This window comes from Psammomys obesus, unplaced genomic scaffold (assembly GCF_907164565.1).
Source record: "Psammomys obesus unplaced genomic scaffold, mPsaObe1.curated_primary_1811, whole genome shotgun sequence".
Taxonomy (NCBI): Eukaryota; Metazoa; Chordata; class Mammalia; order Rodentia; family Muridae; genus Psammomys; species Psammomys obesus.
This window is the reverse complement of record NW_026596430.1, coordinates 5,348,446-5,364,619: the sequence shown is the minus strand read 5'-3', so window position 1 is coordinate 5,364,619 and position 16,174 is coordinate 5,348,446. Positions and strand designations below refer to the sequence as shown.

Sequence of the window (16,174 nt, the reverse complement as noted above, 5' to 3'; positions counted from 1 at the left end):
ATTCCAGTGTCCTTAGTTTTCTGGAACTATAGCCATGCCTGATTGATTGTGTGCTCTCCAGGTCTGTGCTCTTGTGTATAAGGCAGAGTGAGTCCTGGTTCTGCACCTGTGTCTATGGCATTTGCTGCTGAACTACCACAGCAGCGGCTCCTGTGCTGGCTGGAAGGGAGCTGGCAGTTGACCACAGGGTATAATGTGCAGAGCTGTGCTGGAATTTCCACAGGTGCTTCCTGGCACTGGATTGTGATTTTTTTTTTTTCTAGTGCCTTCTACCACCAAGTTTTTGACAGGAAAAGAGTGACTAAATGTTCTGCTTTTTCTACAGCAAAAAGTCGTGAACACACAGTGTGGCTATGACGTCAGGATTCAGGTAAGCACACCAACACACAGCTTCAAGGACTGTTTCTTAGGTTTTAGTCTGTGGTCTCAGTTCCTGCTTTAGCAAAAGTATGTCCATGCACACAGACACACATGTATACATACACACACACACGCATGCAAACTAGATTTAAAGCCCTGTGACTATAATATCACTAAGCCCATCACTGCATGCGAATTATTGTGGGACTGGTGACAGAAGCTGAGAGTTACCTATTGCACTGCAATTAAGGATAAAGTCTGTGGGGTGTTCGACTAGCTCCAGCTTCCATATGGACGTGATGAAGGTGCTTGGGCATAGTGTGGGGCTCAAAATCCAAGGCTTCTTTCACAACATAGGAGTGAGGGCTTGGATATAAGAAGGTAACCAGAAAGACACTCCCACCCCCCACTGTAGTCCATTCTCTGGTGGGTTTTGGTGTTGTGGGTGGCTGCTGTTGTGAAATGGAAAGGTGTCAGGCAATGTAGACATCCCCCTTCTTAACCACGGACACCAGGACAGTTGATCTTTCATTGACCGTAGTTCACAGGAACAGGCTGTTGTGGGTTGAATGGTTTTTCTTCCCAGAAGGGAAACCCAATCAGTCCCCAGTGAAGGCAGAACCCCCATGACTGAGATCACTGCCCTTTTTAAAAGGCCCAAGATGGCTTGGAGAGATGGCTTAGGAAAAGAGCACCTGTTGCTATTGTAGAGGACCCAGTTTTGGTTCCTAGCACACATTCAGTGTCTCAAGCTGTCCGTAAGTAACTCCAGTTTCAGAGGCTGGACAACACCTTCTGGCCTCTACAAGCACTGCATGCAAGGGGTGTGCAGACATACCTGCAGACAGAATGCTTACACATGTAAATTAATTAAAAAGAAAGAGAGAAGGGGGGTTGCAAGAGCTTTTGGCCTCTTCCAGCATATAAAAGTTAAGTTGGAAGATACCATTTAACCAGAATGCAGAACCAGACACTTAATCTGCCAGTGCCTTAGTGTTAGGCTTAACATTCCATAGAGATAAGAAAGAAATTGCTGTCATGTTAGGTCACTATGGCACTTTGTTGTAGCATCCCAAGCAGTCAGATAGATGCATCTGTATGAAACCTAACTTTCCTGTTGGGAATTTCATTGCCATGTGGGGCAGCCATGACAAAATGTAAAGACTGGGAAGTTGACGTGGCAGACATTTCTTTTCTCACAATTCTGGAACTTAGAAGTCCAAGAGCAAGCTGCCAGCTGAGTTGACTCCTGCGGCTGCTTGGGATGGACCTGTTCCAGGACTGGCTTCCAAGCCTGTACAGCTCTCCTCTCTCATGTTTACTTCTGAATATGGCCGTGTATGGACAGTTGATGAGACTGTACCCTGATAGCCTCATTTTAACTTAGTCACCTCTGTAAAGACCTGTCCCAAATCCAGTCACACTCTAAGGTTCAGGACATTAGGATTTCAGTGCAGTGAGCATTGATGGCACAGTGCATCCCATAATGCCACTAACGTGAACTGATGCTTCATCCCTGTTGACATGCAGGGATTTGATGGTGAAGAAACTGGGGCTGATTGCCACTTATGAGATAGTAAGAGTGGAATGTGTACTGGGACAGCATCCCCAAATACTGATTTTCCTTAGGATTGGGAAAAGGGGATCTGGCTGAATGTCTCCCAGAACCAAGCTTACCAGTAGGCGATACAACCTTAAAGTCCTTTCTTCTGCCAACTTCCTTGATTGAGAATGCTTGGAATCCCATTTCTACATCTCTACCTTAAGAGACATATATTTTTTCCTCTAGGCTGCAGGTGCCCTCTCATCTCTAGGTGTGGAGATGCAGAGTGAGTTTATCTTTGGCCCTGAGAGAGCCTTTAGTTAAACAGTACAGCCACATGCCCTGGGAGGGGCCCAGACTGAATTTGGATTATGTTTCTTTTTTGCAAGGTTTGCTCTGTGGTCCTCACTCTGCCTCCCCAGACCGCTGTCCACATGCCGAGCTTTGCTCTGCCCCATACAGAGCCAGGCTGTCTTAGGGTAGGGCAAGGATTGTCTGTGCTCAGGCTGAGGCCACTATACTGTTTCCCTGCAGCTGAAGAGCAAGTGGGATGAGTTCATCTTTACAAAAGGATGCATCCAGGCTCTGGAAGGCTGGCTCCCCAGGAACATCTACATTGTGGCTGGTGTTTTCATTGCCATCTCACTGCTGCAGGTATGGCCCTTTACACATGGTCTGCTGTGAAGGAGTCTGGCCTAGGCAATAGGATGTCCAAGGCTGGGCACATGTATATGTATGCATAGCATGATGTTACCAGTACCTGTGTTGGAGGGTGGGCCTGGGATGTGCTGTGGCTCCTCTGACCCCATAGGCTGCTGCCTAAAAGGAGAGCCATTTAGGGCAGATAGATGAAACCCTCTCTAGAGAGCCTAGTAGGCTTTATGTGGAATGGCCTGTGTGTTGGTCAGGGGATTGGAGTGCATGGCCAGTAACTGTCACTACTCTGGGGTCCTTCCCTTGTAGTAGATGGAAGTATCAGAAGCTCTAGAATGGGAGGTAACTTATTAGCTGGGGCAGTTATCCCAGAACTTCCTTGTCCTCAGTCCCCTGGCTGGGCTTCCTGGAGTCTTCTGTCACTACAGAGCCCCTTCTGACCCACTGCCTTTGGTGGCCCAGGGGTGATTGGGTGCCTGGTGCCCACAGGAAAATCTAGAAAAAGATAAGAACCCAGTTATATCAGGGAGACTGTCAGTTTTACTATGGCCCATGTAGAAGAGGCACTGGCTGCCACTGAACAACTCCTGGGACAGTGGAGGCTGTGCTTGTATAGAGAGCACAAGTGAGGCAGTTCTGCTTTGAAGAGGTGACTGGGTGGACCTGGCTGCAGCCACACCACTCGTCTTTATTCTTTACTCTGTCATTGTGTTAAGTGACTACAGAGACTAGAGAGAAGGGCAATAAGACTTCAGAGAAACTGGTTTCAGTTGTGAAACAGAACTTAAGGAGGGGGGGGGAAACAAACAAAACAAAACAAAAATAAAAATAAAAACCAAGCACATTTCCAAAGGTTACCGAGGTTCTGTTGGTCTGTTTAGGTAGAAAAACCTCACCCTTTTCCTCATGACATTCCTGTCTGCTAAGGTCAGGATGTGTCTACCAAAATCAGGGTTATGGCTGGGAGATTATTCCCTTGGGAATCAGGCTGACAGGGTGGCCAATTTGGAACCATTGGTGCTATTTTTCAGTTTGACCTAGGCTCAAGTGAGTGGGTCCTACCTGGTATGTGGCATGTTCATTCCTTGGGGAGAGGCTGAGCATCTGTTTTGGTCTGTGGTGCCTTTTTTGACCTCTTTCATGCATGAGGGATGCAACAGCTTACCCTGGGGCTCATTTTCCATGAGGTGGGTCATTCTTTGCCACTTGTTCAAGCTTTGCTCTCATGTTGCCCTTGACCTGGTAAGGTAGGTGAGGGAGTCCATGTAAGCTGTCTCAAACGGCTCATCTCTGCTTCTTGCCCCCGTTTTGGGCCACTGACCTTTGGCTTTGGTTTCAGATCTTTGGCATCTTTCTGGCGAGGACCCTGATCTCAGACATCGAGGCAGTGAAGGCAGGTCATCACTTCTGAGAAGCAGAGGCAGCAAACGGAGCTGAGCCACATGTGGAGGTCAAGCCTTTCACTGTCCAGCAGGAGAAGTCAACATAGCCACCCACAGCAAGACCTCAGTCTTCGGCATCAGTTTGATGTGACATCTCTGTTTCTTCTTGCTGGTGCAGAAGACCGAGGCCTCTACTCGTCTGCCCAGGCTTGACATGGCATCTCTGAAGGGTTTTGACCTGAGACAGAATGTGTCTTCATGTGGAGTAGTAACTCTGAGGACAAATGGCTCCAAGGCTGCCCAGAAGGCTTGATGGCCCTCTTGGAGCCCAAGAGCATCTGCAGTCCCCTACCTGCTCAGTGAGGCTTCGGTATATGCTCACCTATTACTTGCTGTGGGTAGAGCATTCCTATGGGATCAGCAGGTTGAGGACAGGCTTCTGGCTCCATTCAAGAAGCATGGGGAAGGATAAGTAGTCCAGTGGTCCCCCTCATGCCAGCAGGGTTCGTAGTGGTGCAAACGTGCCAGGGATTTGCAGGAACCTCAGCCATGTCCATGTGAAGTATGCCTGAGCCAGCCATAACCGGTCCTAGGGAAGCACCTCACCACTGCCTTCCAAACATGCACTGCTTTCCCAGGGTAGAACAGCCTTGTTTCTCCATAGCATTAAGCCCTGCTGAGGGCCAGCTCTCCTGTTGTTAAGGCGTGTAAATAGTTTATTTATAGGGGTAAGAGTGTTCCATCACCATGTCTTCATAGCCTCTTCTCTCTGGCATTCTTTTTCTCAGCAGCCTTACCCAGTGTCTGGGACAAAGCTGTCCTTTTTAGTTCCCCGAGTGTCTCAAGAACCAGCTTGACAGCTTTTCCCTCTGTTCCACATTCCCTCCATGCACTGCTTGGCTTCATTGTCTTCTGGTCTCGGTGCTACTGAAATGGTCACCAGAACTTGAATCCTGATTGACCCTTTCTCCCTACTGCCCTCCAGGGAGCCCCAGTTCCTGATTGCCAGCTGGAAACTGGGTTCCTCTCATGACCACATAAAGCTAGCTAGTGGCCCAAAGTGTGCTGTCCCTGGAGGGCAAAACTTCTGCAGCCAGGCCCTGGTGAGCCACAGACACCAGGTGCCGTATGAAGGCTCAGCACATCTTGTTTCTAACTCACCCAGATGCCGTGTTCACTGTCAGTGCTATGCTGGGGCTGCTCTTGAAAATGATGTCTGTCTTACGTACTGGATATTCCCAAGGCATGCTGGGCATCTGTCCACCTTGGGCTGGGCTACTCTAATGCTTCTCTATAGCTTGTATCTGTCCTTACTGTTCAGGGATTGAGTGCTACCTTCAGTTACTTGCCGAAGTGTACATTCTAGTGTGGTGTATACTGGTGATACTGGTGGGTGTGTGTTCACGATGATGATGATGATGATGATGATGATGATGTTATAATTTTTTAAGTAATTCTCTATAGACTAGAGGAAGAAGAATGCTTGTGTTTTTAGGAAGTGTGATGCTTCTCTTTGACCTGCCAAACTCTTTTATGGAATATATCTTTATATTAATGCTGTTGTTTGAGTCTTTTTTTGTTTGTTTGGAATCACTATTAAAAAAAGCTTTAAGCATTTTGGTGATAAATTGAGCCACTGAGCTGACCTTTCAGCGTGTGTGACTGGGTGGTACAGAAACCCAGTGGTTAAGTCAAGCCATCGTGTGCACATCCTTACAGATTCCACGTATCTCTCCCATGTACCCTGTAATTGTTAGGCTTTGGCACCCTCAGCTATAACCATCAAATGGAAAACTTTCTCTCTAGGACTCAGGAAAGGATTGTTCTCAGTTATCTTGATCTAACCCTGATCATACTGCCCATCTAGGCAAAAGTGCGCAGGGACCATGGTTCCAGAGAGGACACTGCTGCATGAGCTGCTTTTACTGGATATACTGGTGATCTACAGTTGGTAGGGTAGATGACTAGCCCTACTGGAGGCAGTCGTGATTGCAGACACTCCCTGCTGGCATGTTGACACCAAGGGCTTCCTGCCCCTCTTACTATTCAACTAACTATTCACATAGACTTACAAACCAGGCCCATCTGGAGTCTTTCCCCGTGTCACATGTCCCTGCTTAGGATGAAGTTTATTCATGAGTTAATTTTTAAAATGGGGCTATGTCAGTCCATCCCATGTGGCTAAACGATAAAACAGTGGAAGATCAGGGTAATCAGTGTCTGAAACATATCCTGGCCTGCCCTGAGCACCCACTCTCTGTTCCTCTTGGGCTGATGAGCCAGTTTGTGATCCCTGCACACCCTGTTCTTCCTTCAATCTCTAAGGCTCTTGTCTGTCCCTTGTCCCTCTGTCAGCCTCTCCTTAGGAATCTGCCATCCTTTTCCCAGGCAGCTTTCGACCTGGGTCACTGGGCCTTTCCTGTCTCCCACCCTCCGTTCTCCACATGACCAGTGCTTAACCACCCTCGACCACTGTGGCACCTAACATTGCACTGCCCTCTGCAGCGTCCCTGCTTCAAAGGGATGGCACACTACTTGTGATACTCCTGGGTGCCCACAAACCTCGGTTGTTCCTGCCCTCCTTGGCAGGCTGCAAGCCTGCACAGGGCTGAGTCCTGAGCTAGGCAGAAAAACCAGCTGCTTTGCTCCCCGAGAAGCCCGACACAGTGTCCCTACCTACCTAACATGACAAATTAGTAAACAAAATCTTCCAGGAATGGAAGAAGTGCTCAGAGAATGTAAGTTAACAAACTCATTTGGTTCCCAGAACAGTTTTGAGGGAGCCATATCGGGCCCAAAACGCAAGTCTCAGAGAAAGATAAGTTATCAGGAGGGGTTTAGAAGTGCTGCATCCTGTAGGCCCTGACTTAGCGCCTGGACCTGCAGCAAGAACAGAGGGCAGGCTGCCAGCCGTGTATTCCCTCAATGTAGCTTTAGCCCAGGATGGATCCAGCCAGTCCTCGAGGGTCTTCTAGCACAGGTATTTGGAAAAGACAGAGTGTAGGTTCCCTTCTCTAGCTGGACTGGATACTAAATAAAAAAGTGTTCCACCAAGGAGTATGGGCACTGCCCTATCTGGCAGCTCTGGCAGTAGACACTGGATTCATTTTTCTAAGACCCAAGCTGAGGTAGCACTGTGTTCAGTCAACAAACTGCTCTCTGGTCTATGTGAAATACTTGCTTTCCCAAAGTGCGGTTGCTGGGAAGGGCCAGAGCTGTCATTCACAGGTAAGCTTTTCGATGGATTTTCTGTGCTGAGAAGTGCAGGATCAGACACTTTCTTTTCTGAGAGACAGTTCGGAGTCCTCTGAGATAGCATTGCAGGCTGCTGCTGTTGTAGGGCTCCTCAGCAGAGGGAGGAAACCTCAGTCTCTTCATGGGGCCACTTGAATCGCCTCAGAGATAGAGGAATTGGTTGAAATTCCTCAACTCTGATAAGTGAGGGATACAGTGTTTATATGACTGTGGCTGGGCCTTTGTTCCAGCATTACATTTCTCTGTCCTTGAGGACCATGGTACCACTTTGTCAGCCTTGAATCTTGGGAATACTCTACCCTTCATCATGGTTTTAATTGAGTTACTTATATGTTGATGTGGCCCAGAGGGATGCCGGCCAGCCCTTTGAGCTGAGCTTATTTTTTATAGTGTGCAAGATCTGTCTTTTATCCTCAAAGACATGTAAAGGGGATGTTCCTTTGGTCAGTTACTTTTGGTATCTCCAGGGAGCTGAAAAATGTCAGATGAGCATTATAAGACTTGGGGCTGGAGTAGAAGTAATGGCTTAGCAATTAAGAGCATTTATTGCTCTCCCAAAGGACCCAAGTTTGCCTCCCAGTACCCACGTGATGGCTCACAAGCACGCATGACTCCTGTTCCAAGGGATCCAACAAGCTCTTCTGATATCTGTGGACATGAGGCACACATGTGATGCATATACATACAGACAAGCAAATTACTCATATGATAAACATATCTTTTAAAAACATATCTTTTAAAACCCTGGGGCTAAATTTTCATTTTGGGAGAAAGAATTAAAGAATTCCCTTAAGTGGATACTGTTCTAGGGTTTTGGGATTGATCTGCCAGTGGCAGATGCTGGTTTTGGAATGGAAGGACACAAGTATCCCCTGCAAAGCTCTGAAACAATTATTTCTCACTTGGCTTTCTTCTATATTCTGTACCTCATATCCCAGCAGGGGCTTCAAAAATATAGCTTAATGACTACCAAACTAAATTATCATATTTGTTACCTGAAACTTTTAAATTTTATTTTATTTTATTTTTTTTAAACATAAGTAGAAGCTGACTAAGTAGAGAGTAAAGTGAGAAGTATGTTTTCTTTTGCCCAAAGACAACCACTCTTAAGGATACATCCAGAAAAATGTCTTTGGGTCTTCATTCAAATGGGAGTCATTTTTTGCAGCTTTTTGTGGTTCTTTTAACATATTGATCTATTGTGCATTTACTTGGCCAAGCTATCTAATGTAGGGTCATGCCACAAGTAAGTAGATGTTGCTATCCAGGGGATTATGTTTGCAGCTCCAGGTAACAGAAAACCCCATTAAACCAACCTGAACAATGGAGGGTTTTGGCTCCTGAAACTGGAAAGTTCAGAGGCGGAGTGAGTTTCAGAGTTGGTGTGACCCAAGTGGCTCAGTGATGTCAGCAGTTTCTGGTTTCCTTTTCACTGCCTGCCACAGTGTCTCCCATCACTGGAGACTGAGGGAAGGGTCAGCCTCTAGCCTCTATGATGGCTCATCTTGGTATAAAGTGAAGAAGGGAAGGTCATACTACCCCCATGACTGCTCATTCAGCTTCAGTCACATGTTAGGAAATAACCCTGTACGATAGAACACAAATGCTGGGAATGCTGCTAACTTCCCCTTATCCTCCTTTCATTACTCTTAAGATGTTTATTTCAAAACAAAACAAACAAAACCCCCCTGCAGTATAGGTTGGTGAGAGGTGCTGTGAATAAAGGGGCTTTTTTTGTGTAAACATTGAAGACTTGCATTTGCATAAATGTCTGTAATCCCACTACCCCTACCAAGACATGCAAGATGTAGACAGGAAAATCCCAGGAAGCTTGTGAGTCAGCTCGTCTGGCCTGTTCAGTGGAAGAATAATAAAGAGCTCCTGTCTCAAGGTGGGAGTGGAGGACCAACACTAGAGGCTGTCTTCTGACCTTCATGTGTGTGATGTGCTATAACTACATCCACAGTCATACACAGGTTGTGTCTACTTTGTAGCTAGATATGCATATGCACAAAGGGAAAAAACAAACTGCAATATTTGTTATTCAAATCACTTAATAGGGTTTTAACGTGTATATGTGTGTTTATCGTGCTGGGCCTGATCACTGCTTTGTACTGGTGCGTGGGTCAATGCCCCCAGTTGCCATATTTCTTTTTTATAACATGGAGATGGTAGTGGCCATCCCTTGTGGCATTTCAAGGCTTAAATGAGATGAGGTAGGTGAAGTTGTTTTAACATTTAACATAAGCATGTTCACCTGAAGCTACATCTTCACCAGCTGAGCTACCCACGATGAATGTCACACAGATTCCTGGGGTAAGCAGAAACAAAGCAGTCACATCTCTGTCGCTTCAGGGATGAGTCTTTGAAGTTTGCTGGGAACCTCAGCAGGACTTTGGAGCTCAAGATCTGTTTGATTTCTGTGCTATAAGGGTAGTGTATGAGGATGGGGCCACTTGGTCTTACTGGAGTATGGATTCTTCCAGAAGCCTACACAAGTAAAGAAGTTGCCGCTGAACCCCCAAGCCCTACCCAGGGGTACTTTGGAGCCCAAGATGAATAAGAAGCCTAGAGGAGTCTAGAGTAGACAGAAAAAAGAGCTGGAATGTTGGTGTAGTTGTACAGCCTGGTGCAAACTGTGTTTTGAAAACTGGGTCATCACATTTTCATGGTTGACAGACCCCATCTGTTCCTCCTCCTGGTAGGGAGGACAGGCCCTGAGAAGTGGGTTCCCAACATGCTCCTCGCCTCCAGTGGGAAAGCATGTCCTCCCATTCCGTGAATAACCAGGCTCACTAAGAAACCAGGGAATAACCTCCTGTGTGCTTTCCTGGGTTTGGAGAAAATCTGGAATGAAAATGTGGGGAAAAAACTTGAGAGTCAGCAAAAGTCAGGTGGGTGTGATTTTCTTTTTCTAGAAGCAATGGGGATTGGCTGTCCTTTAAGCAATGGGGATTGGCTGTCTTCTAAGCAGTGGGGATTTGCTGTCCTCTTACCCGTGGCTGCAGCTTAGTTTCATTATTGACCCTGTGCCATCCTCCTCAAGCCCAGCCACGCCAGCCTTGTGCACTTGTGCAGAAGCCCAGATTATAGGTTTATGCATTTTCCCCTGTGGGCCTACACAGTCATCATTTCAGCAAGGTGAATAGAATTACGATGTTATCTCCTTTTAGATCTGTTCTTGTTGGTTCAGTCAGTACAACTGGGGCCTACATGGAAAGCACTGGAGTGGCCTCTTGGAGGGACTGAGCACCTATCCCTGAAGGTATGTGAGGAAGCCTCCACGGGAATGAACAAATGGTGGGTTTTTGTTTCATGGACTCAGGTGAGTCTTTTCATCTTCAGCAGGCAACGGTCCTTCCCATGCTATGTTAAGGACACATAAATATAGATTAGCACATACAAAGTGTTTTTTTTTTTTGTTTTTTTGTTTTTTTTTTTTTTTTTAATTTTAGTTCATTGGTTGAGTGAGGTGAAAAAATTAGCAACCAATTCAAAGGAGAAATCACAATGATGGATCAATCGACGTGGAGTAAAGTAATATTAAAATGGTTTTCCAATTGAAAAGTAATCTGCTGACTCCCATTTGGATATTTCCATAAGAAAAAGTCTACACTAGCTCTGCATAGCTGTAAAATACCTCAACGGTAATGACAGTCTAGATTCAGACACAGCTGTTAGTGTGTGTCCTAAATGACACAGGTTTTCACTGGTGACAACCAGAGACTTATTTACTTCATATTTCTTTGTAACCATCTATCTGGCAGAGCTCACTTTTAAAAGGACCCAGGCAGGTTATCCAAAGGAACTGTTGACTCATGGTGAAAAGTGGAACCTGGTGATTAGTGGTCCAGCCATCCCAGGTCAACCACCATGGAGGGTGTTTGGGTGCTGGTGGTCTTGTTTGTGTGTATGGCTCAGGCATGAGTGACAGTTCCTGAATGTCTGCAGACACCTCAGCTGCTACATCCCAAACTGCTGAACTCATCCTCCTTCAGCCCAAACCTCACCCTCACTTATACCTGCCCTCATCCCATCCATCCACCAGTGGCCAAATTGAGGCGTGAGATTTATATCATATGGACTCTGAGAAAAAAAGTGGTTCTCCCATATTTGTCAAATCACCTGTTCTGAAAGTTGCCCCCAGATTTGCTTCTGCTTCACTCTGATGCCCTTCGGGACACTTGAACACCCTTCTCCCTGACCCTTCTGCACTCTTCCTACAAATTTCTCTTTGCACCACTAATGTTGAAATCTTTTTTAACATAGCTGCATTTTAGGTATGTTTTCCTGCTTTCTTTGTAGGTTAGAAAATTTCCTGGCAGCTGTGGATACGTGAGGACTTTGGTAGAACAAAATAGAATCTGTAGTGAATGTTCTAAGAATCTGGGTGGGGGTAGTTACCAGCCTTTGGCTGGTGAATTCTCTTCGTCCCCTATAATGTAATTCTTAGAACCAACAAAAGCATATATTTTAAAATATGTTTTTATTGTTTCATAATTCCATATAATGTGTTTTGATCATCTCCACTGCTACTTCTCACTCCTCCCGGGTCCCCTCCCCACTTCTTATCAACCCACCTAGTCCAATTTGTGCTGTTCCCAGCAGTCTGTGGCCACTCCAATGCAGGAGTGAAACCCTCAAAGAAAGCTGACTCTGGAGGGAAGAAGCCATTAGCTGTGACTAGCCCTTCAGTAAGGGGTGATGCTTGTAGACTCCTCCCACCGTGCTAGAGTGTTAGTTGACTTGATTTTATGTTGGTCTTGTACAGGCAACCATAACTGCTTTGAGTTCATGAGTACAGTGGTCCAGTCATGTCCGAAAGACAGTTTCTCTTTCTGATCCTTCTTGACCCTTGCTTCTCATAATCTTTCTGTCCCCCTCTTTCATGATTGTCCCTGAGTTTTGAGGTGGTAGGTGGAGGAGGACACAGACACACAACTTCTCCATTTTTATATAAGAGGATTCTGATGACTGAACTTTCGGATGTCATGAAGCTGGGAAGTGTTATGACTGGGTTTAGAGTCAGGATTTCCTCTCCAAGGACTGTTCTCCTTCCCTACTGGCGACTTTGACTCTTGGGAAACAATCACAGATCAAAGGGAATCAGCAAGTTTTGGAGGGAGTTGTTGACACAGCATAAAGTAAAATAAAGGTCAGAAAGTGAGTACCTGGTCCCTGGCAAATAGAGAAGTAATTCCAACACTGGGTATTAAGACAATGGTTCTTATAGTGTGAACTTCATGCCAGTAGCTTCAGTATCTAACTGTACAACTTGTAGAAAACAGGATTCACCAATCCACCAGGTTTATGGACTCAGACAATCTGGTGGAGCTCAAGTTTCAGGTGACTGGTGTATAAGTTTGGAAGCTGTCATATATATTTGAGTGAGAAGATTAATTGCTAAACAAATGCCCCTCAAATTTGAGTGGTTTGGAAAAGGTTTGCTTACTTCTTACTGCTTTCATAGACCCTGGTGGCTACTGGAAGGTGGGCTTGTCAATGCTCTGTTTGCCCTCTCTCAAGGACCGAGGCTGCTTCTACTTTGTGGCTCCACCTCCTACTCTCCTTGTTGCTGGTTAGGAACAGAGAGAGGCACTAGGCTCATGTTTCACCATTCAAAACTCAGGCTCACCTTTAGGGATTGGCAGAAGTCTGGCTATGTGCACAAAAGGAGAGGAGAGGAGAGGCCAACTTTAAATGCAGGTAGTCTGTGCTCAAGGTCTGTGATTCAAGGAAGTGAAGTAGATTTCTTTTGTGCAGAACTTGAGGCCCAGGCCCATGGGTCTGCTCTGTCTTTATGGAGCCTCTGATCCAGCCTGGAGGCCATGAGCAGCTTCCTCACATGCAGGTCCAGGTGTGGGGCTGTGTTCAGGTTGGGACAGGTGGTTCCCTGGTTGCAGATCTGACTGAGAAGTACAGCTGGAGTGCAGCAATAGGGGCCTGGAAAGACTATCTAGCTGAAAATAAGAGCTGGAAATGGGATGAAGTGGGAAGGTACAGATAGGGTACAAAGCCATGACTTAGGGAGACCTGGGCCTCAGTGTTGGATCCACCATTCACCTCTGTTTCCTCACATATAAACAAGATAACTTTTTTAGAGGAAAAAATAAAAATAAAACCCCAGGTGGGTTGAGGACACCAGTAGCTTTTTCCTGGTTGCTCTATCCTGCAGGGCCTAGATTGTGCCTTCCTAACATGGCCTGGAGGGTTAGGCTGACTGTAATTCTCAGCCTCTCTGAGGCAAGAAAAGAGCTTGTCACTTCTGGCCAGGGTGGCCTGGGTCTGGTGGGATCTGAATTGTGGGTGTGACCCTTATGTAGCTGAAAAAGGCACTAGGCAGGACCAGAGTACTTGGTCATCACTGAGTATTAAGGGCCCTATGAGGCTGTCTGCAGGACAGCCTGCTGACTGCCTAAGGCTGCAGATCCCCTCATAGTGTAGCTTAAGGGCCTCAGTTGAGAGGAAATCAGATGGACTATTGCTTTCTGATGAGCAGGATTGGGGCTCCAGGAATGGCTTAGGAAGTGTGGATGCAGGCCAGGGGTGGCCATGTCTGTCAGATGCCAGATAGAAAGGCGACAGCCAGCCCCGTAGTGCTTCTACATCAAGGACCCAGGGCTTCCTATTCCATAAGATGGTGCAGGCACAAAGGATCACCTGTGAGCATATGATATGCCTCTTTAGGAAAGAGGGATCCTTTCACTGTTTCTGGCTACCCACGATGAGGCAAAGAAAGAGGGGTTGAATTACCACTTCTCAACAGTATAACCTACATCCAGCAAGAACATGTCAGATGACTGAATCAGGAGGCTGGGAGGATTTCCTGGGGGAAATGGCATCAGGAAAGGCCCAAGTTCCTGCTTCTTTGTGTCATTTCCTGTCCTCTATAGCATCCATGACAAGATAATTGGGTCTCCAAATTCCAGCCACAGTGGGGAGCTGGGGTCAGTACACATTCTTTTCCCAGGGCTAACGCCTACCTAAAAAAAAGTGGTTCACAGGCTTCCCATGTAGGTAAGAATAGTGGAATATAGGACTTTCTGGGGGCAGCGGAAACAGTGAGGGTCTTAATGTTGCCAGTTGGCATCTTTGTCTCTGCAATGGGCCACTCTTTACTACTGCTCACAGGCCTTTGCCCTGCAAGAAGTTCGAAGGCCAGCATCCACAGTTAGTAACAAGCAAAAAAAAAAAAAAAAAAAAAAAAAAAAAAAAAAAAAATGGTCACCTCAGCCCATGCTTGATTATCTTAATTCAGCATTTCAAGGAGCCAGGCCCTCCATGGAGAATCAGAAGACCCAAACTCACGCTGTGACTGTATGTGCCTGGCTTACTCATACTCACTGTAGCCAGCTAATGAGGACAAAAGTGACCTGATGTGACGCTTACCTTTGTACAGACGAGGAAACTGAGTCATAAAAGAGGACTGTCTGGGAGACCTGTGGGCTATGCAGCTGCATGCAAGACTGGTTGGCTTCAGCCTTCAGCTTTGCTTTGCTCCCCCTGTTTCCCTCCCCCCCTCCCTCCCTCCCTCCCCCCCTCCCTCCTTCCCTCCTTCCTGTGTGTGTGGTGCATGCACACTACAAAATGTGTATGGAGGTCAAAGGACAACTTTGGGAGTTGGCTTCTTCCATGTTATGAGTCCTGGAGATTGAATCCAGCTTGTCCGAGCTGGGGATGAATGCCTTTACCCTCTGAACCATCACCTCCCACACCCCTAACACACAACTTGTTTTTGAGATAGGCTGTTCCACTGGCTTGGAACTTCCCAAGTAAGCCAGGCTGTCTGGTCAGCAAACCTCAAGGATCTGCTTTTCTGTGTCTCTCCAGAGCTGGGATTACAAGTTTATGCCACCGCACTCCTGTCTTTGTTGTTTTTAAATAATGTGGATTCAGGAGTGTAGAACTCAGGTCCTCACGCTTTACTGGTTATTCCATCTCCACAGGCCAATACTGGGTCTTGCTGGTCGTGAATGTGGCATATCCCTAGTTCATCTTAAAGTATAGATAGGGATTCTATCACCAGAGATGTCTAATTTTCTTTGCTTATCTACCTCCACAGGTTAAATTTGTTCCCATGTTGGGCAGGATGGCTTTTCACATAGGCTGTTCTAAGTATTTACTGTACATATAAGCAAGGACACTAATAATTGAGCATCCTGCCTCTCCCCAGTGGAGACAAGGTCTTTTATGTTAACTAGGCTGGCCTAAAGCCTTTGGTCCTCCATTCAGCCTCCTGAGTGCTGGGAGTATAGTCATGTGCCCTGCTGCCTGGCTTAAGTTTGTTACTGTTATTTGTGGGGGTGACGAGACAGAAATTATTGACAGAGCTCCTGGACTGTACAACTAAGGTCCCAAGTGTGCTCTTGGGAACAGCTTCCTCAACTAAAGTTGTGCCAGGACAAGTGGACAGTATCTTAGGAGGACTCTCCTGTCACTGATGTGTCAGTAGTTGTTCTCATAGGCTTGCCTGTAGCTAGGATGATGGAGTCCGCTGGCCATCCCTGCCTGTCAGGGATATATGTGCAGGGATGACTAGAGCCGGGGCAAATAGCTTATGGCAGGGCCATTCATCCTTTACTGAAGCCCATCTGCCCATGACTGCTGGGTCCAAGTGTCCAACAACTGGACTCCACAGCATTTGCTCAAGCTCTAGTCAATTCTACCTAGAAAGTTCTTTCCTCATTATCTTTCCCCCCATTGTTTTGAGTCAGAGTCTTATGTAGTTCAGGCCATTCTCAGACTTGCCAATAAGCCAAGATGACTCTGAACTCTTGGTCCTCCTGCCTTCACTGCTCATGTTCTGGCATTGCACGTGTGCACCTCACCATCCTTGGTTTATGCAGTGCTGAGTATCAAGCCCAGGTTTTTATGCATGGTAGGAAATTATGGCAGAACTGTCTCTCCAGCCTCTCTCTGTCTTCTATAAAGGTTATCTACTACTACTTAGCAGTGTTCTTTCCACACAGTGAAGCAGATG

The 16,174-nt window shown here is 46.5% G+C and overlaps 2 protein-coding genes across 4 annotated transcripts in view; both read left to right on the top strand.

Moving 5' to 3' along the window:
• The window catches only part of Tspan14 (tetraspanin 14), a 61,476-nt gene extending 55,982 nt beyond the window's left edge, over positions 1-5,494 (top strand). For all 3 annotated transcript variants that reach the window (XM_055597845.1, XM_055597846.1, XM_055597847.1), the window contains 3 exons: positions 326-370; positions 2,438-2,557; positions 3,897-5,494. In XM_055597845.1, coding sequence (XP_055453820.1) covers positions 326-370; positions 2,438-2,557; positions 3,897-3,968 — 237 coding nt within the window. In that variant the 3' untranslated portion in view covers positions 3,969-5,494. The remainder of the gene's footprint in view (positions 1-325; positions 371-2,437; positions 2,558-3,896) is intronic.
• A 4,938-nt stretch (positions 5,495-10,432) lies between these two features.
• The window catches only part of Sh2d4b (SH2 domain containing 4B), an 85,663-nt gene continuing 79,921 nt past the window's right edge, over positions 10,433-16,174 (top strand). Inside the window, exon 1 of the mRNA XM_055597830.1 lies at positions 10,433-10,459. The gene's annotated coding sequence lies outside the window, so the exon portion shown is untranslated. The remainder of the gene's footprint in view (positions 10,460-16,174) is intronic.